Source organism: Theropithecus gelada, chromosome 6 (genome assembly GCF_003255815.1).
Source record: "Theropithecus gelada isolate Dixy chromosome 6, Tgel_1.0, whole genome shotgun sequence".
Classification (NCBI taxonomy): Eukaryota; Metazoa; Chordata; class Mammalia; order Primates; family Cercopithecidae; genus Theropithecus; species Theropithecus gelada.
This window is the reverse complement of record NC_037673.1, coordinates 156,655,662-156,676,403: the sequence shown is the minus strand read 5'-3', so window position 1 is coordinate 156,676,403 and position 20,742 is coordinate 156,655,662. Positions and strand designations below refer to the sequence as shown.

General features: G+C 45.7%; 1 protein-coding gene across 7 annotated transcripts in view; it reads left to right on the top strand.

Moving 5' to 3' along the window:
* The first annotated feature begins 523 nt into the window (after window positions 1-523).
* Window positions 524-20,742, top strand: part of PWWP2A (PWWP domain containing 2A) — a 48,231-nt gene continuing 28,012 nt past the window's right edge. For 4 of the 7 annotated variants that reach the window (XR_003119976.1, XM_025389289.1, XM_025389287.1 and 1 more), the window contains exon 1: window positions 525-1,167. Coding sequence is in view for 3 of the 7 variants with exons in the window: in XM_025389289.1 (XP_025245074.1) it covers window positions 584-1,167 (584 nt within the window). In the remaining 4 variants the exon portion in view is untranslated. Of the gene's footprint in view, window positions 1,168-11,423; window positions 11,494-20,742 lie in introns of all 7 variants that reach the window. The other 3 variants (XM_025389291.1, XM_025389290.1, XM_025389288.1) reach the window with 2 other exon arrangements.

Genomic DNA, 20,742 nt, shown 5'->3' with positions numbered 1-20,742 from the left:
GAAGTCCGCGCCTAGAAATAACATTTATTCTAAGGATCTCTGCGCAGAGATTCTTGGGAAGCGGTTCCCCTCCCGCATTCCCTAGTTACTCCTCCCCTCGGCGCCTTTGAAAGAAGTAGCACGCCACATGATTCCCTCCTTTCTCCCACCTCCGAAGACCTGACTGATAATGGGCAGGAGCGTAAGCCAACCATAAAACTTTATTTCCTCTTCCAGCCAATAGCAAGAGGCGATGAGTATATGGCTCCTCTTTTGTGACTTCCCCCGCCCCCTTGGATTACGCCCCCTATTCCTCCACTCAGATTCCACACTTGACAACACATCTGGCCAATGAGAAGTTCCTACTCTGCGTGGGAAGGATGGACTGACTAGATGATAGACGTCCACCCCTGGCCAATGGAATATCACAAGTGCGGGAGGGGTGTAGAATGGAACCAATGGCGAGGTGCCAAAAACGAGCATCAGGGAAAGGGCGGGACGAAAGTGTTTGCCGGAGGGAGGGGAAGGCCCAGGGAACCAAGCAGCGCTGCCGCCGCCGCCGCCGCTGCAGCCGGAGTTGGAGGAGGGAGAAGCCAGGAAGAAAATGGCGGCCGTGGCTGCAGAGGCGGCAGCGACTGCAGCGTCCCCCGGGGAGGGGGGCGCCGGCGAGGCCGAGCCGGAGATGGAGCCCATCCCCGGCAGTGAGGCCGGCACTGACCCCCTCCCGGTCACGGCCACTGAAGCGTCTGTGCCGGATGGCGAGACCGACGGGCAGCAGTCCGCTCCTCAGGCCGACGAACCGCCGCTCCCGCCGCCACCGCCGCCGCCGGGGGAGCTCGCCCGCAGCCCAGAGGCGGCGGGGCCGGAGCTGGAGGCTGAGGAGAAACTGTCCGTTAGGGTGGCGGAGTCGGCTGCAGCCGCGCCTCAGGGAGGGCCCGAACTTCCACCTTCTCCAGCATCGCCACCGGAGCAGCCCCCGGCACCCGAGGAGCGCGAGGAGCCGCCGCTGCCTCAGCCCGTAGCCCCGGCGCTCGTGCCGCCGGCGGGCGGGGTTTCCACGGTGTCGCAACTGATCCCGGGCTCGGAGGTGCGGGTCACGCTGGACCACATCATTGAGGACGCGCTCGTCGTGTCGTTCCGCCTCGGGGAGAAGCTCTTCTCCGGGGTCCTCATGGATCTGTCCAAAAGGTATCGCTCCCGCCCCCAGCACGCTCCGGTCCGCTGGGTCCCCAGGGAGGGAGTGAGCCCGGGCGGCCCCCTCTCCCCGAGCCCTCGCTTCCCTGCTGCCCGGGGCCCCGCCCTCTGGTCCTGCGCGGCGCGTGGCGCGCGCTCCGAGTGGGGCAGGCGCGCGAGACCGGGAGAGGGCGGTCCCGGCCCCAGGTGGGCGCCTGCGGGGCAGGTGTGCCACCAGGTGGGAGGGCGCGGGTGCAGATGGGCTCACAGGTCTCACCCCTCACTCCTGGCCTTCTGCGACTTGGCCTGGACTCACCGGCACTGGGCGGGTGGGTTAATGCAAGATGCAGATGGATTTTTGCAGAGAACGGCGTGTTGGACAGGGGGAGGGAGGCATTGCTTGCGAGGAGGCACTTGTCTGTCCTCAAATCAACGTTTAACTTTAGCAGGGCTGGAGAAAGGGGTGTGTACATTGGGGATCCCAAAAGGTTACCTGTCACTCCTTACAGGGGGAAGAGCATTTGTTAAAATGAACCTTTTAACTGTGATTCTTACGGTTAGAAGTCATTCCCGTTAGGTTAACCATTCAATAGAGAAGCATATTTTGCTAATTTTAATGATAGTTTTAAAAAAAGTTTAAAGAAGAGATTGGAGATTTTAAAAAAATCCTTTAATGTCAAGGTGGTGTAGCATAAAAATGTTCAAATAACTTCTAACACCTGGGATACCGTTTATATACTAAGGACAAGAAGGTTGAGTTCATCTACAAATTTGGCTTAACCAGCACATTTTCATTTTTTGATTTAAAATGTTTTTGGGCTCTGCTTTAAACAGGGGAATAAACCTGTTCTAAATCTGGAGTTAACCTTTTTATTCTCTTCTTTTGCAGATATGAAGTGCAGAGACTCCCATTCACGCCTTTCCATTCTGTTTCCTACAATAGCGCACACTCTGATGGTATCTCACCTGTTTGCCATGGCTTATTAGTATGTTTTACTCTTAAACTGCTTGCTTTCCCATCAAGACACAGGAATCCTTCTTTCCCATTTGGGGAAAAAAGCCATTTAAAATTTCACATTAAAGTATGGTGTTTGCGGGGGGAAGATGAGAGCAGTTACTCTGTATTATTTAATCTCAAATATCTTTTTTTTTTTTTTTTTTGACACGGAGTCTCACTCTGTCCCCCAGGCTGGAGTGCAGTGGTGCCATATCGTCGCACTGCAACCTCTGCCTCCTGGGTTCAAGCGATTCTCCAGCCTCAGCCTCCCAAGTAGCTGAGACTCCAGCCTCAGCCTCCCAAGTAGCTGGGACTCCAGGTGCGCGCCACCACGCTGGTTTAATTTTTGTACTTTTTAAGGAGAGACAGGTTTTCACCATGTTGGCCAGACTGGTCTTGAAATCCTGACCTCAGGTTATCCACCCGTCTCAGCCTCCCAAAGGGCTGGGATTACAGGCATGTGCCATCGTGCCAGGCCTCAAGTATCTTTTTTAAAAATAATTTTGGATTAGGGCATTTGCACTTCTGTTTATGTTTGTTTGTTTACTTATTTAATAGAGACGGGGTCTTGCTGTGCTGCCCAGGCTGGTCTCAGACTCCTGGGCTCAAGCGATCCTCCTGCCTCGACCTCCCAAAGTGCTGACATTATAGGCATGAGCCACTGCGCCCGGCCTGCACTTCTGTTTTCATAATTAGAAAGCAGAATAAGGTGAGTGTACTTTCTATTGATGTATTTTATTTATTTACTTTTTTTTTTTTGAGACGGAGTTTTGCTGTTGTTGCCCAGGCTGGAGTGCAGTGGTGTGATCTCAGCTCACTGTAACCTCCACCTCCTTGATTCAAGCGATTCTCCTGCCTCAGCCTCCCAAGTAACTGGGGGCTAATTTTGTATTTTTAGTACAGATGGGGTTAACCATGTTGGTCAGGCTGGTCTCAAACTCCTGACCTCAGGTGATCCACCCACCTTGGCCTCCCAAAGTGCTGGGATTACAGGCGTGAACCACCTTGCCCGGACTGTTAATGTATTTAATAGTGAGAGACACTCAGTGGTGTGTATGCTGTTGAATGAAACAGAAGAGATGGCCAGTGATTGTGTGAGAATCTGGATTTCAAATCTGCAAAAGGAAGGTGCAGAAGGTAAGTTGATTTTGGAAATGGAATGGATAAGTGCTCATTGTGTTAGTGCTTTATTTTTTAAAAATTTTCTTTGGTAGAGAATTGCAATTGAGTTTTGGTCTCTTGCTATCAGTGCCTAGAAACAGCAATTTCTTTTATTGGAGGAGCTATTCCTAATACGAACCTTTTCCATTTGAATATTCTGAAGTGAAAGGATCCTATTATTATTATTATTATTTATTTATTTTTTCAAAGACGGAGTCTTGCTCTGTCACACAGGCTGGAGTACAGTGGTGCGATCTCAGCTCACTGCAACCTCTGCCTCCAGGGCTGAGGCAATTCTTCTTTTTTTTTTTTTTTTTTTTTTGAGACGGAGTCTCGCTCTGTCGCCCAGGCTGGAGTACAGTGGCCGGATCTCAGCTCACTGCAAGCTCCGCCTCCCGGGTTTATGCCATTCTCCTGCCTCAGCCTCCCGAGTAGCCGGGACTACAGGCGCCCGCCACCTCGCCCGGCTAGTTTTTTGTATTTTTTAGTAGAGACGGGGTTTCACCGTGTTAGCCAGGATGGTCTCGATCTCCTGACCTCGTGATCCGCCCGTCTCGGCCTCCCAAAGTGCTGGGATTACAGGCTTGAGCCACCGCGCCCGGCCAATATGAGGCAATTCTTCTGCCTCAGCCTCCTGAGTAGCTGGGATTATAGGCGCCCAGTGCTTTGGGAGGCCAAGGCAGGCAGATCACTTGAGTGCAGGAGTTCCAGAGGAGCCTGGGCAACATGGTAAAACCCTGCCTCTACCAAAAAAAAAAATATAAAACTTAGCTGGGCGTGGTGGCTTGTGCCTGTGGTGCCAGCTACTTGGGAGGCTAAGGTGGGAGGATCTCTTGAGCCCTGGAGGTGGAGGTTACAGTGAGCTAAGATCATGCCACTGCAGTCCAGTCTGGGTGACAGAACGAGACCCTGTCTTAAAAAAATAATTGTGGAAATGTTGAGGAAATAAAACACAGTGACTCTAAAATATAGCAATTCAAGGAATTCTTATTGGACTAATGATTGACTAGTTGGATTTCCTTTTTTTTATAGTTTAATCCGGGAAAACGGACCAGCCAGTATATTTTGTAATTTGCACTAATATTGATTGCACACTTTCATGTGCAGTTTTGGGGTTTACTGATGGATCCAGGAGATTGTTTTTTTTGTTTGTTTTGTTTTGTTTTGAAGTGTAGGGTCTCGCTGTGTTGCTCAGGCTGGAGTGCAGTGCTAGGATCATAGCTCACTGCGTTCTTCCACCTTAGCTTCCCAAATAGCTGGGACTACAAGTGCATACCACCACGCCTGGCTAACTTTTTTTTCCCTTTTTTTGAGACGGAGTCTTACTGTGTCACCCAGGCTGGAGTGAAGTGGTGTGATCTCAGCTCAGTGCAACCTCCACCTCCTGGGTTCAAGCGATTCTCCTGCCTCATCCTCGCGAGTAGCTGGGATTACAGGCACCCGCCACCACGCCCGACTAATTTTTGTATTTTTAGTAGAGACAGGGGTTTCACCATGTTGGCCAGGCTAGTCTCTAACTCTTGACCTCAGGTTATCTGCCCACCTCGGCATCTCAAAGTGCTGGGATTACAGTCATGAGCCACCATGCCTAGCCCATTTTTGTATCTTTTGTAGAGATGGGGGTCTTACTATGTTGCTCAGACTGGTCTCGTGCTCCTGGGCTCAAGTGATCCTCTGATTTTGACCTCCCAAAATGCTGGGATTACAGGCATGAGCCATTGCAGCCAGCCAGCTATATTTTCATCCAAACGAAACCTTGAGATCCAGCATAGAGACATGACTGCCAGTCTGTTTCAGAGACTAGGCTGGAACCCAGGGCTACTGAGTTTGTGCTCTTTTTTTTTTTTTTTTTTTTTTTTTTCTTTGACAGAATCTTGCTCTGTCACCCAGGCTGGAGTGCAGTGGTGCGATCTCAGCTCACTGCATCCTCCGCCCCCCAGGTTCAAGTGATTCTCCTGCCTCAGCCTCCTGAGTAGCTGGAACTACAGGTGCATGCCACCATGCCTGGCCAATTTTTTTGTATTTTTTAGTAGAGACGGGGTTTTACCATATTGGACACGCTGGTCTCGAACTCCTGACCTCCTGGCCTCGTGATCCGCCTGCCTTGGCCTCCCAAAGTGCTGGGATTTTAGGCGTGAGCCACTGCACTTGGCCACACTTGGCTAATTAAAAAAATTTTTTTTGTAGAGATGGGGGTCTTACCATGTTGCTCAGGCTGGTTGAACTCTTTTTTTTTTTCTTGAGACTGAGTCTCACTTTGTTCCCCGGGCTGGAGTGCAGTGGCACAATATCGGCTCACTGCAGCCTCGGCCTCCTGGGTTTAAATGATCTTCTGCCTCAGCCTCCCGAGTAGCTGGGATTATAGGCATGTTCCACCACGCCTGGCAAATATTTTTGTGGAGACAGGGTTTTACCACGTTGGCCGTCTGGTCTTTGAATTCCTGACCTCAGGTGATCGTCCCACCAGGTGCTGGGATTACAGGCATGAGCCACTGCGCCTGGCCTGAACGCTTTTTTTTTTTTTTTTTTTTTTGAAACAGAGTCTTGCTCTGTCACCCAGGCTGGAATGCAGTAGTGTGATCTTGGCTCGCTGCAACCTCGGCCTCCGGGATTCAAGGGATTGTAGTAGAGACGGGGTTTCACCATGTTGGCTAGGCTTATCTCGAACTCCTGACCTCAAGTGATCCTCCTGCTTCAGCCTCCCAAAGTGCTGGGGATTACAGGCATGAGCCACTGAGCCAGGTCTGAACTCTGGGCCTCAAGCCATCCTCCCACTTCTACACTCCCAAAGTGTTGGGATTACAGGCGTGAGCCACTGCACCCAGCCAAGATACTTTAGACTCTACTAAGGCTATATTCATCAGTTGCTTTAAAGTAATTTGTATCTTATTTGAATTGGCCATTGAATTCAACCTCTAGGTAAAAAATTAGGAGCTTTCTACTGAGTGCCCATTATATGCCAGACATTGTACCTCATGCTTTAGTTTTTTTAATAACCTTGGTAGTGTTTTTAATTTACACAGAAGGAAATGGAAGCTCATTTAATTTGGCCAGTTAACTTGTAAGTGGCAAAGCAAGGATTCAAATGTAGGTTGATCCCATTCTAAAACCTCTGCTTTTTCTACTTGAATATTAGAAAGCCAGTTGGGCTAAGTTTTAGTTTAAGCAGAAAGTAAAGAATGGCATGTTTCTGAAAGTTGCATATTTCTGAAAGTTAGTGCTTCTCTTGATTTCATTGCCTGTGTGGAAATAATATAAAGGATATGGGTGTTGGAGCCAAGCAGATTCTTTAGTTGGGTAAAAGCCGTGAAACCTGGCTCTGGAGACTCCACTAGTTCCTTAGCTGAATACTGGGGAATACATAGTAAGCTCTGAAGTTTTGGTTCTTGCCTCTCCAGTGAGATTAACATTTGGGAGACTAAATGTGTAATGTATTTGTGCTTTTCTTCAGTCTTCAAAAGGGCTAGTTATTGCTTTTATAAATTTCTTCCATATTTTATGCTGACATTATGCATGGTACAGAAATGTCTTTGTAAAATTGGAAGAGCTATCTACTGTGTGGAAAAGGTGTTTGAGTCTAGAACACAGGATTTAATATGTGTGTGGATGACTAAGAGTCTGCTTTTGTAATCATTTGAAATGCTTCCCTTCCCTATTGTATTATTATTTTTTGCATTATTTTCAGACTTACTTGGTTGGAGAACACATTTTTGAGGAGAATCATTCTGTGAAAAAAAAGGAGCTGAACACATATAACTCAAGAAAGAAAAGAAAGTGGTACTAAATAGTAAATTATTGACCTGGACAGAGTGTTAGGGTGCTTGGGCTTTAATTTTTTTTTTTTTTTTTTTTTTTTTTTGAGACAGAGTCTCGCTCCTCTCACCGGGGCTGGAGTACAATGGCGTGACTTTGGCTCACTGCAAATTCTACCTCCCTGGTTCAAGCAATTCCCCTGCCTCAGCCTCCTGAGTAGCTGGGATTACAGGCGCCCGCCACCATGACCGGCTCATTGTTTTGTATTTTAGTAGAGACGGAGTTTCATCATGTTGGCCAGACTGGTCTCGAACTCCTGACCTCAGGCAGTCCTCCGCCTCAGCCTCCCAAAGTGTTGGGATTACAGGCATGAGCCACTGCTCCTGGCCTGGGCTTTAATTTCTAATATTGGTACTAGCCTCTCCTATTAGCACTGTGACTTTGGGCAAATCATTGTGCCTTACTAAGCTCCATTTCCTAGTTCTTAGGCTAATTGATTTAGCTTTGGACAGTTCACTTAGACACAAGCAAACAAACTTTATGCCTCAATTTATACGTAAAATGAACAGAATGACCAGGTGGCCTGGTTTTCCCTGTACCATCCTGGTTTGTTACGTCCTCCTTTCTGTCTTCTAGGTAGTTTTCTTTGGCCCATAAATGACACAGTGATTTTGAGGATATTTTTAGTATCTGGTTAAAATCAGATTTTGTTTAGCATTGTATTTACTTAACACTAGATGCCTGGCCGGGTATGGTGGCTCATGCCTGTAATCCCAGCAAGTTGGGAGGCCGAGGCGGGTGGATCACCTAAGGTCAGGAGTTCAAGACCATCCTGACCAACATGGCGAAACCCCGTCTCTACTAAAAATACAAAAAATTATCCGGGCGTGGCAGCATGCACCTATAATCTCAGCTACTCAGGAGGCTGAGGCAGGGCCATTGCTTGAACCTGGGAGGTGGAGGCTGCATTGAGCAGAGATCGCACCACTGCACTCCAGTCCAGTTGACAGAGTGAGTCTCTGTCTAAAAAAAAACTGGGGCTAGGCGCTGTGGCTCACGCCTGTAATCCCAGCACTTTGGGAGGCCGAGGCAGGTGGATCACGAGGTCAGGAGATCGAGACCATCCTGGCTAACATGGTGAAACCCCGTCTCTACTAAAAATTCAAAATATTAGCCGGGCGCGGTGGCGGGCGCCTATAGTCCCAGCTACTTGGGAGGCTGAGGCAGGAGAATGGCGTGAACCCGAGAAGTGGAGCTGGAAGTGAGCCGAGATCGCACCACCGCGCGACAGAGTGAAACTCTTATCTCAAAAACAAACAAACAAACAAAGGAAAAAAACTGGATGCCTTTAAGTGAAGCATGCATTCTCTAGCTTACTCTGTGCTCCTCCACTGGTTTTTCTTTTTTTTTTTTTTCCGTTTTTTTTTTGAGAAAGGGTCTTGCTCTGTCACCCAGGCCAGAATGCAATGGCACACTCTACAGCCTCAACCTCCTGGGCTGGAGCAATCCTCCCACATCAGCCTCCCAAATAGCTGCAGCAACAGGTGCATGCCCCCATGCCCGGCTAATTTGCGTCTTTTTGGTGGAGACAGGGTTTTGCCTTGTTGCCCAGGCTCATCTGCCTCAGCCTCTCAAAGTGTTGGGATTACAGGCGTAAGCTACAGCACCCGGCCACTGTTGTTTTACATTTTATACCCAGCTCTCTTCGTTTAAATTACCTGCCTGCTTCAGAGCTCATTAGCAATGTCTAATGACAATAGTCTAAATGCTAGCAGAGGAGAATAATCAATTAACCTCACAAATTTAGTTTGGGTTTTCCTGTTCTCATTTTGTCCTTAATCTTAGCTTTTTAAATTTTGACATATAATAAGCATCCCTTCAGGATTCTAAACTGTCTTAATGATTATTTTATTTATTTATTTAGAGACAGGGTTTCACTTTATCACAGAGACTGGAGTGCAGTGGTGTGATCATAGCTTACTGCAGCCTTGAACTCCTGGGCCCAAGCGATCCTCCCACCCCAGCCTCCCATGTACCTGGGATTAGAAGCTCATGCCGCCGTGCCTGGCGAGTTAAGAAAAAAAAAAAAATGCCAGGCGTGGTGGCTCACGCCTGTAATACCAGCACTTTGGGAGGCCGAGGTGGGCAGATCACCTGAGGTCAGGAGTTCAAGACCAGCCTGACCAATACGATGAAACCCTGTCACTATTAAAAATACAAAACTTAGCCGGGCGTAGTGGCCTCCCAAAGTACTGAGATTATAGGCTTGAGCCACCACGCCTGGCCAGTGCAGATATGTAAAAAGATAAGGACTTTAAAAACAACAATCTTACTACCATTATTACACCTGAAATAATAGCAATAATTCTTTTATATCATCAAATATTCAGTCACTGTTAGAATGTCAGACTGTTGACTGGCATCTTAGGAGGCTGACACAGGTGGATCCCTTGAGGGCAGGAGTTTGAGACCAGCCTGGCCAACATGGTTAATATCCTATCTCTACTATAAAAATGTAAAAATTAGCCGGGCCTGGTGGCGTGTGCCTATAATCCCAGCTACTCCGGAGGCTGAGGCAAGAGACTCACTGGAACCCGGGAGGTGGAGGCTGCAGTGAGCTGAGATTGTGCCGTTGTACTTCAGCCTGGGTGACAGAGCAAGACTCAAAAAAAGAAGAAAAAAAGAAAGGGACTGTCAAAATGAATAGCTCAAGACTGTTCAGTTTTCAAATTAGGATCCAAATAAAGCTCAACATTGCAATTGGTTGATTTTCTTGTCCTTTTCATCTGTTCATAGTTCTGCTGTTACTTTTATTCACTTGCAATTTACTGTTAATCCATGGACTTTGTAGAAGTTTTTACGTTCTGGACATATATACATTTTTTCCCAGTTGCATCCTCTTGCAATTTCTTGTTTTAAAATAGTTATTTTCCCTTAGGAACAAACTGAAAGGGCAAGAACCACAGCCTTATCAAGGCCTCTCTTAAAAGCCTCTCCTTGTTTTGGGTCAGTAGAAATGATTATGGATATCTTACCTGCTAGCAAACTTTTAGATCTATATCTTAAACACAGTCCCAAGTTTAGTAATTGCAAACATAAGAAAATTGAACCTCTCAAGACTGTTTGCAAAGAGCAAAAGCCTTCAGCCCAGGCTTCTGAAGAGGTAGTTCTTCACTTCTCATAGTTACAAAGCCACCTGGAAATCCTTAAAAATCTTCTTGCAGAAGCTTTTTTTTTTTTTTTTTTTTTTTTTTTGAGACGGAGTCTCACTCTGCCGCCCAGGCTGGAGTGCAGTGGCCGGATCTCAGCTCACTGCAAGCTCCGCCTCCCCGGTTCACGCCATTCTCCTGCCTCAGCCTCCCGAGTAGCTGGGACTACAGGCGCCCGCCACCGCGCCCGGCTAGTTTTTTGTATATTTTAGTAGAGACGGGGTTTCACCATGTTAGCCAGGATGGTCTCGATCTCCTGACCTCGTGATCCGCCCGTCTCGGCCTCCCAAAGTGCTGGGATTACAGACTTGAGCCACCGCGCCCGGCCACTGCAGAAGCTTTTAAATGGGAGGAAAAAAAGGGGAAAATCCTGAAAGGTCTTTCTGAATCATTTTTTTTGGGGGGGAGGGGGAGACGTGACAGGAAACAAGGAATCATGAAGTAAAGGTTTATGCTTGAAAATGCTTGTGTAGCCGGGTGCAGTGGATCATGACTGTAATCCTAGCATTTTGGGAGGCTGAGGCGGGTGGATCACTTGAGGCCAGAAGTTTGAGACCAGCCTGGCCAACATGGCAAAATACCATCTCTACTAAAAATACAAAAATTAGCCGGGTGTGGTGGTGTGCACCTGTAATCGTAGCTACTCAGGAGGCTGAGGCACAAGAATTGCTTGAACCTGGGAGGCAGAGGTTGCAGTGAGCTGAGATCGTGCCACTGCACTCCAGCCTCCGTGACAGAGTGAGACTCTTATCTCAAGAAAAAAATAAATAAAAACTTGTATGGCTGGGCATGGTGCCTCTTGCCTGTAATCCCAGCACTTTGGGAGATTGAGGCAGGAAGATCACATGAACCCTGAAGTTTGAACCAGCCTTGGCAACATACTGAGACCCCATCTCTTAAAAAAATACTTGTGCATTTTAATTTTGTGGTATGTGTGTATTAAAGGGTGTAGCTAGCTGTTTATTTCAGAGTTGATGTTTTTACAAATACCGACTGTGTGTGTATACACGGGGGTACTGTTGCATTAAAAATAATTGATGATTTTCTTAGGAAACTTCAGTTTTCACTAAGTTCTTAAAAGCAATTTGTGGAAAATTTACTTGTTTTTTGGAGGAAATATAAACCAAGACAATGATTTCTTTTCTTTACAGAGACCATGAAACGTATGGTGCAATAGCCCTTCTTTTGGTGGGAAAAATATACAGCCATTCTGGTGAAGCAGTGAGTAGTGGTATCAGTAGCTTATACTACAGTGTCCAGGTTGAGAACTTAGGCCCTCGAGTAGTATGCTTGAATGATTGTGTTGTGGTACATTACAAGTAATATTTTTTTGGTGATTATTTTGCTTATATGCCAAGATGTCAATAAAGGCTTTACACAGTGAAACAGAGAAGAGGCAAGTGCCAGTCACTCCCTGACTCATACAGCTTTAGGTCGCCCACTACTGTGCAGTATGTGTTGAGAGTGAGCTCTTCCATTGCATGTTGCATTAATATGATGTTTTTCAGAAGTGATTATTAGTTGGGCATTAAACCTGGTTTCATTCTGAGTCTAAAGAATCTTCCAGGCCACTCTGTCTATGGGGTAGCCCTGCTCTGTCTAGGGAGAGGCTACTCTAGAAAAAAATAAAAATAAAAAAAAAATTATAAAGAATCCTTTAATAAATTATGGAATTAAAAATAAAACTTAAAAGTAGATTTTATACACTAACTAGATGTGTTATATACAAACTAGGCCCAGGCATGTTTTATTGGACTTGGGGTTTCCTTTTTTTCATTTTTGAGATGGAATCTCGCTTTTGTCGCCCAGGCCAGAGTGCAGTGGTGCGATCTTGGCTCACTGGAACCTCCGCCTTCAAACAGAGAATTGTGCCTCAGCCTTCCTAGTAGTTGGGATTTCAGGTGCCTGCCACCATACTTGGCTAATTTTTGTATTTTTAGTAGAGACAGGGTTTCACCATGTTGGCCACGCTGCTGTCGGACTCCTGACCTCAGGTGATCCGCCCACCTTGGCCTCCCAAAATGCTGGGATTACCGGTATGAGTCACCGTGCCCGGCCTGGACTTGGGGTTTTTTTTTTTTTTTTTTTTTTAGACAGAGTCTTGCTCTGTCGCCCAGGCTGGAGTGCAGTGTGGTGGCACGATCTCGGCTCACTGCAACCTCTGCCTCCCAAGTTCACGCCATTCTCCTGCCTCAGCCTCCCAAGTAGCTGGGACTACAGGCTCCCGCCACCACGCCTGGCTAATTTTTTGTATTTTTAGTAGAGATGGGGTTTCACCATGTTAGCCAGGATAGTCTTGATCTCCTGACCTCGTGATCTGCCTTCCTCAGCCTCTCAAAGTGCTGGGATTACAATCGTGAACAACCGCGCCTGGCTGTACTTGGGGTTTCTAATGAGGTTTTCAACCTCTTACTGTAAATAAGACTGTACTTTACTGTGTACTATTTTAAAGTAAAGCTCTTGTTGAAACAAGGTCTAATCTTCCTAAGATCAGGATTTCTGTGGGGACTGCTAAAGAGTTTATATATTATGTGCTTATCTTCACTGTAATGGCTGAGTTAATTTCATATTGATAAAAAATGAAAGATGTATTAGTAGTTATTTTTGTCTATAAAGTGCATCATTATTTCTTGGTATTTATTTATCCTGTTTTCCCTAAATTCTTGAGTAAATTCAGACACACAGTACCAGGAGAATAGAAGCTTGCGGTAGTGGCAGGTATTGCAAGAAAGTAATTGGAGATTAAGTTACGTTCTAGGTAGATTTAATATAGAATGCCTTTACTAAACACTTTTGGGCAGTGGTTGTCAAAACAAATGTGCATAGATTTCTGAGCTTCATTCCATCATTTTGCATTTTAAACAAAGTGATTCTGACACAGAAGATTCTTGGACCATTTGGAGACAACTCATTTTTAGGGGGTAGTTTGCCAAAGTATTTAATAGAACAATCAATTTGTTAAGCCTATTTTAAAGGTTTCCAGTTAAGGCTGGTCATGGTAGCTCATGCCTGTAATCCCAGCACTTTGGGAGGCCAAGGTGGGTGGCTCATTTGAGGCCAGGAGTTCGAGACCAGCTTGGCCAACATAGTGAAGCCCCGTCTCTACTGAAAATACAAAAAAAATTAGTCGGGCATGGTGGTATGCACCTGTAATCCCAGCTACTTGGGAGGCTGAGACATGAGAATCACTTGAGCCCGGGAGGTGAAGGTTGCAGTGAGCTGAGATCTCCCCACTGCAAACTAAGCAGTCTATCATATGTGGGGATGGGCAGCTTGGGTGGCTGATCTAAATCCTTATTGTAGAGCTGGTAATTAGTCTTGCAAATGATTTCCTGAATCTATAAGTTTAAGTAGCCCATAATTTTCATTTCTTTACCCTTGAACCAATTTTGTGCAGTTAGCTTACTATAGAATAGTGGATTTTAGCCTTTTAAAACTCATAATCCCGCCGGGCGCTGTGGCTCAAGCCTGTAATCCCAGCACTTTGGGAGGCCGAGACGGGCGGATCACGAGGTCAGGAGATTGAGACCATCCTGGCTAACACGGTGAAACCCCGTCTCTACTAAAAAATACAAAAAACTAGCCGGGTGAGGTGGCGGGCACCTGTAGTCCCAGCTACTCGGGAGGCTGAGGCAGGAGAATGGCCTAAACCCGGGAGGTGGAGCTTGCAGTGAGCTGAGATCCGGCCACTGCACTCCAGCCTGGGTGACAGAGGGAGACTCCGTCTCAAAAAAAAAACCAAAAAACTCATAATCCCTATAATACTTAATTTCACTTTTTTGCATATTTCTTGTTTTTTTAATGTATGTTTTTTTTTTTTTTTGAGATGGAGTCTCACTCTGTCGCCCAGGCTGGAGTGCATGCAGTGGCTTGATCTGAGCTCACTGCAAGCCTGCCTCCCGGGTTCACGCCATTCTCCTGCCTCAGCCTCTCAAGTATCTGGGACTACAGGCGCCCGCCACCACGCCCGGCTAATATTTTTATATTTTTAGTAGAGACGGGGTTTCACCGTGTTAGCCAGGATGGTCTCGATCTCCTGACCTCGTGATCCACCCGTCTTGGTCTCCCAAAGTGCTGGGATTACAGGCGTGAGCCACCGCACCCGGCCTGTATGAGGTTTTAAATTTTTATTTTTTCCTGCATATTTCTACCATCTAAGAAGGTTGCCATGTTTTAGTTTCTGTATTTTATAGTAGCTACTATGTATTTTCAATTTCTATGCTAAGTCCTGTGCCAAATACTTTGTTTACATTGTTTCATTTAATTCTGGCAAATCTGCTGAAGTAAATTCTATTAATCCCCATTTCATAGATAGACACCAAGGCTCAGAGGTTACTTAAGCAAAATTGCCTAAAATTCTAAATGTTAGATAATAATAGATATATTCAAGAGGGCTTTTTGAATGATACACAATTCTCTAGGATTTGAAAACCTTGTTCTAATTAAAATGTACTTAACTATATTTTGCCATACCACTTAGTTTATGGTTTTGCTGGGGAGTTAACCTGGCAGTTAGAAATAAGAGTTCTCTGTTCCTCACTCACCCAGGCAACAGCTATTTGTTGTAAACATTAATTACTCTTCACTTCAATATAGTGAACTTTGGACATTTTTGGAAATCATATTTCTTCTTTTTTTTTTTTTTTTTTTTTTGAGACGGAGTCTTGCGCTGTCGCCCAGGCTGCAGTGCAGTGGCGCGATCTCGGCTCACTGCAAGCTCCGCCTCCTGGGTTCACGCCATTCTCCTGCCTCAGCCTCCTGAGTAGCTGGGACTACAGGCGCCCACCACCGCACCCGGCTAATTTTTTGTATTTTTAGTAGAGACGGGGTTTCACTGTGGTCTCGATCTCCTGACCTTGTGATCCGCCCGCCTCGGCCTCCCAAAGTGCTGGGATTACAGGCGTGAGCCACCGCGCCCGGCCGGAAATCATATTTCTTCTATATGGTCCTGGATCTTAAGTTAGATAACATGCTGTTTTGCCTTGATTGGCCTGGACCTGGCAGTAGTGAAACCCACTTGTTCATAAGAGGAAATACAAATTGTCAGCTTTGAAGCCTGTTAAGCACAGGTCAGTGTTTAGTCAGTGCTGGATGACTGAATTTGAAAAGGATTTAAAGACTAAAATAAAATGTTAGGTAACTTTTCTTTGAGGATTTTTTTTTTTTTTTTCAGATGGAGTCTCATTCTGTCACCCAGTCTGGAGTACAGTGATGTGATCTCGGCTCACTGTAACCTCTGCCTCCTGGGTTCAAGCGATTCTCCTGCCTCAGCCTACCAAGCAGCTGAGACCACAGATGTGTGCCACCATGCCTGGCTAGTTTTTTCGTATTTTTAATGGAGATGGGGTTTCACCATGTTGGCCAGGCTGATCTCCAACTTCTAACCTCAGGTGATCCTCCCACCTTGGTCTCCCATAAAAAAGATTATTTTATACCGCATTTAATTTATTTGGAAAATGTCAAGTAGGTTGCTGTAAGTGATGTATTAATACAAAATTGAAATCAAGATTGTCTGATCTTAAAAATATTTTGCAGCCAGGCGCAGTGGTTCACACCTATTATCCCAGCACTTTGGGAGGCTGAGGCGTGTGAATCATGAGGTCAGGAGATCGAGACCATCCTGGTTAACATAGTGAAACCCCGTCTCTACTAAAAAATACAAAAAAAAATTTTCTGGGCGTGGTGGCGGACGCCTGTGGTCCCAGCTACTCAGGAGGCTGAGGCAGGAGAATGGCGTGAACCTGGGAGGCGGAGCTTGCAGTGAGCCAAGATCGCGCCATTGCACTCCAGCCTGGGTGACAGAGTGAGACTCTGTCTCAAAAAAAAAAAAAAATACAGGCCGGGCGCGGTGGCTCAAGCCTGTAATCCCAGCACTTTGGGAGGCCGAGACGGGTGGATCACTAGGTCAGGAGATCGAGACCATCCTGGCTAACACGGTGAAACCCCGTCTCTAATAAAAAATACAAAAAACTAGCCGGGCGAGGTGGCAGGCGCCTGTAGTCCCAGCTACTCGGGAGGTTGAGGCAGGAGAATGGCATAAACCCGGGAGGCGGAACTTGCAGTGAGCTGAGATCCAGCCACTACAGTCCAGCCCGGGCGACAGAGCCAGACTCCATCTCAAAAAAAAAAAAAAAAAAAAAAAAAATACACATATATATTTTATATATATATATATATTTTGCCCACTTTGTGACTGTTATAATTTTCTTGGATAGTTATTTAAAAAGGAATTTCCATTTAGGGAGTTAAATAATTTGAATACTGTACAGATGTTATTTTTTCTTTTGAAAAGACTGAAGCATAAGTGTTTTCTATCTAGTTGTTTCCATTTTTATTTTCAAACTTAATTATACAGGTAAGGTTTTTTTAGAGGATTGTTTGAAGGCATGTGGTTGGGAGCTTAAAATGTAAATTATTAGAGTTTAAACTTTTCCTCTCCAGAGCTGCCTGTGATTTATAAAAGAAGATTGATAAATATACTTCTTTTAAAGATTGAGTAATTTTTTTTTTTTCTTTTATTGAGACAGAGTCTTGCTGTGTTGCCCAGGCTGGAGCACAGTGGCACGATCTCGGCTCACTGCAACCTCTGCCTCCTGAGTTCAAGTGATTCTTGTGTGTCAGCTTCCCGAGTAGCTGGGATTACAGGTGTGTACCACTGCACCTGGCTACTTTCTTTGTATTTTTAGTAGAGATGGGGTTTCACCGTGTTGGCCAGACTGGTCTTGAACTCCTGGCCTCAAGTGATCCACTTGCCTGGGCCTCCCAAAGTGCTGTAATTACGGGTGTGAACCACTGTGTCCGGCCAAATTGAGTACTTTCTTATGGTCAGAAATATCTTTATTTTTTCAGCCTTTCTCCACACCAGTTGATTTTATAAGACACTGTTTTTAATATTGCTAAAGTCTTCTTCCCTCCCACCCCCTATCTATTTGAGTACTCTGCAGACTGCCCTTGTAATACTTGGAGCTTTTAATTAAAAAATTATCCAATGCCATACAGTAAATAAAATCAAATACATTTTAATATAATAGCTACCAAATATTTTGCCCACCTACTGTGTTCTAGACCCTATGGTATAAGCACTCATGTATATGTATTACTTAATCTTGCTGAAAATTCTATCAAGATTGTTGACTACAATTTGAAAATACAAAAAGTTCTGAAAACTGAACTTCTTTTGTTTCTTTTTTGGTGATAAAACGTAACCTGACCTGCAGTGATGTAAGGCTATTTTCCCTATTTATCCATCCCATTTAGTATGCTTTCATTTTATTTCAGTGCTGGAACATTAAATGCTTGATAATGGCATGCTTATTATCTCCTGAAAATCAGAAAAATTGTGAATTCTGAAGCCTGTCTACCACTTCAGGATTCAGACAAGAGCATGCAGACCTGTTAGCTCCCTCACTCTCTTGGTGAAGAGAAGTAAAGTAACTTAATGAAATGAGGGGAGACTGTGGTTAAGAACCTGACTTCGGGCCACTTCCTGGATACATATACTGGCTCTACTGGGAGAGCCACTGGATCGCCTTCCTTGGGAAGGTCACTTTCCGTTTCTGTGCTTTAGTTTCTTCAGCTATAAAATAGGGACAGTAATAGTAGTTTACTAATAGGTTTGCTGTGGTGATTAAATCAATTAATGTAATTACACATTTAGAATAATGCCTTGTATATAGCAAGTGCTATATAAGTATTAACTATTATTACTTTTTTTTTTTTTCTTGAGACGGAGCTTTGCTCTTGTCGCCCAGGCTGGAGTGCAATGGCATGATCTCGGCTCACTGCAGTCTCCGCCTCCCGGGTTCAAATGATTCTCCTGCCTCAGTCTCCTGAGTAGCTGGGATTACAGGCATGTGCCACCATGCCCAGCTAATTTTTTGTGTGTTTCTCTATGTTGGTCAGGCTGGTCTCAAACTCCTAACCTCAGGTTATCTGCCTGCTTTGGCCTCCCAAAGTGCTGGGATTACAGGTGTGAGCCACTGTGCCCAGCCAAACTATTATTACTTTTATGAACTAGGTGCTAAGTGGCAGAACTCTTAATAGGATGAATGTGACAGTAGTTTTTTCTTTTTATTTATTTTTTTGAGATGGAGTCTCACCTGGTTGCCCAGGTTGGAATACAGTGGCGTGATCTTGGCTCACTGCAACCTCTGCCTCCTGGGGTCAAGAGATTCTCCTGCCTCAGCTTCCCGAGCAGCTGGGACTGCAGGTGTGCACCACCATGCCTGGCTAATTTTTTTGTATTTTCAGTAAAGACGGAGTTGTACCATGTTGGCCAGGCTGGTCTCGAACTCCTAACCTCAAGTGATCCTCTTGCCCTGGCCTGCTAAAGTGCTGGGCTCACAGGTGTTAGCCACTGTGCCTGACCGACAGTAGCTTTTGAAGTCACTTAACATGGGTTTGCTTTTGAATATCCACTGAACCTGCATCCTGTTATTCTGTGGCCTACAGTTTAATAGGAGCATCTTTAAAATGCTTTGAAAGGATCTGTGGAAGTTTCAGATAATACCTGTGAAGTGTTACTTTCCCTTTTTTTATTTTTTTGAGACGGAGTCTCACTCTGTCGCCCAAGCTGGAGTGCAGTGGCGCTGTCTTGGCTCACTGCAAGCTCTGCCTCCTGGTTTCACGCCATTCCCCTGCCTCAGCCTCCTGAGTAGCTGGGACTACAGCCGCCCGCTACCATGCCCGTCTGATTTTTTTTTTGTATTTTTAGTAGAGATGGGGTTTCACCGTGTTAGCCAAGATGGTCTCGATATCCTGACCTTGTGATCCGCCCGCCTTGGCCTCCCAAAGTGCTGGGATTACAGGTGTGAGCCACCACACCCGGCCTACTTTCCCCTTTTAATTTGGAAGAATGACAAAATTTTACTAGGGAATGAGGTAACAGTTGCTTGCACAGTGGAGGGTGGGGGTGTTTCTTAATCTTTTTTTCTCATTAACACCTGGGGGCTGATGGCTTATGAGGAAATTGTTACAGTCTTTTAGTAGGTAAGTTTTGTCCCTACAGTCCCCTTCTGGCATGCTTGCTTTCTTTTTTCCGTTTTTCTTCTTTATTTTTTGAAAAGGAGTCTCTGTCGCTCAGGCTGGAGTGCAGTGGCGTGATCTCGGTTCACTGCAACCTCTGCTTCCCAGGTTCAGGTGATTCTCCTGCCTCAGCCTCCCGAGTAGCTGGGACTACAGGCGCGTGCCACTACGCCTGGCTAATTTTTTATATTTTTAGTAGAGACAGGGTTTCACCGTGTTAGCCAGGTTGGTCTCCATCTCCTGACCTCATGATCCGCCCGCCTCGGCCTCCCAAAATGCTGGGATTACAGCTGTGAGCCACTGCGCCCGGCCTGTTCTTTTCTTTTTTCTCCCTTAGAGACAGGGTCTCTGTTGCCCAGGCTGGAGTGTAGTGGCATGATCATAGCTTACTGCATCCTTGAACTCCTGGTCTCAAGTGATCCTCCTGCCTCAGCCTTCTGAATAGCAGGGACTACAGGCCTGTGCCGCCACACCTGGTTAATTGTTTTATTTTTAGTAATGACAATGTCTTGAACATCTAGGCTCAAACAATACTCCTGCTTTGGCCTCCAGCAGTGCTTGGATTACAGGGATGAGCCACAGCGCCTGGCCACCAGTATGCTTTCTAAACATTATGGAAAAGGGCTCATATTTGAGAATCTAATGGAAAGGAAATTATTTTTGTGTTCTTCTTTGTAATTTTTAAATGATGGGATCAGACTAGAATAGCTGTGCTTAAGTTTTTGTTTTTTTTTTTTTTTTTGAGATAGAATCTCTCTCTGTTGCCCAGGCTGGAGTGCAGTGGCGTGATCTCGGCTCACTGCAAACTCTGCCTCCCAGCTTCAAGCAATTCTCCTGCACCAGCCTCATGAGTAGCTGGGATTATAGGCACCCACCATCACGCCCGGCTAATTTTTTTGTATTTTTAGTAGAAACGGGTTTTACTATGTTGGCCAGGCTGGTCTTGAACTCCTGACTTCAGGTGATCCACCCACCTCGGCCTCCCAAAGTGCTAGGATTACAGGTGTGAGCCACCGTGCCTGAGTCACGTTTTTAACAAAGTAATTTAGACACATTTAATCACATCATTAGACAGAAGACTTCGCTAGTCTCTCTCTCTCTTTTTTTTTTTTTTTTTTTTTGAGGCAAAGTCTCACTCTGTCATCCAGCCTGGAGTGCAGTGGTGCCATCATGGCTCACTTCAGGCTTGACCTTCTGGGCTCAAGCGATCCTTTCATCTCATCCTCCCAAGTAGTTGGGACCACAGATGTGTGTCACCACACTCAGCTAATTTTTTAAAGAGACAGGGTCTGCCTATGTGGCCTAGGCTGATCTCAAAATTCCTGGCCTCAGGTGATCCTCCTGCCTCAGCCTCCTAAAGTGCTAGGATTATAGGCATGAGCCATCACTATCACTCTCAGCCAGTCTCCTCTTTTTCTTTTTTAGTTTTTTTTTTTTTTTTTTTTT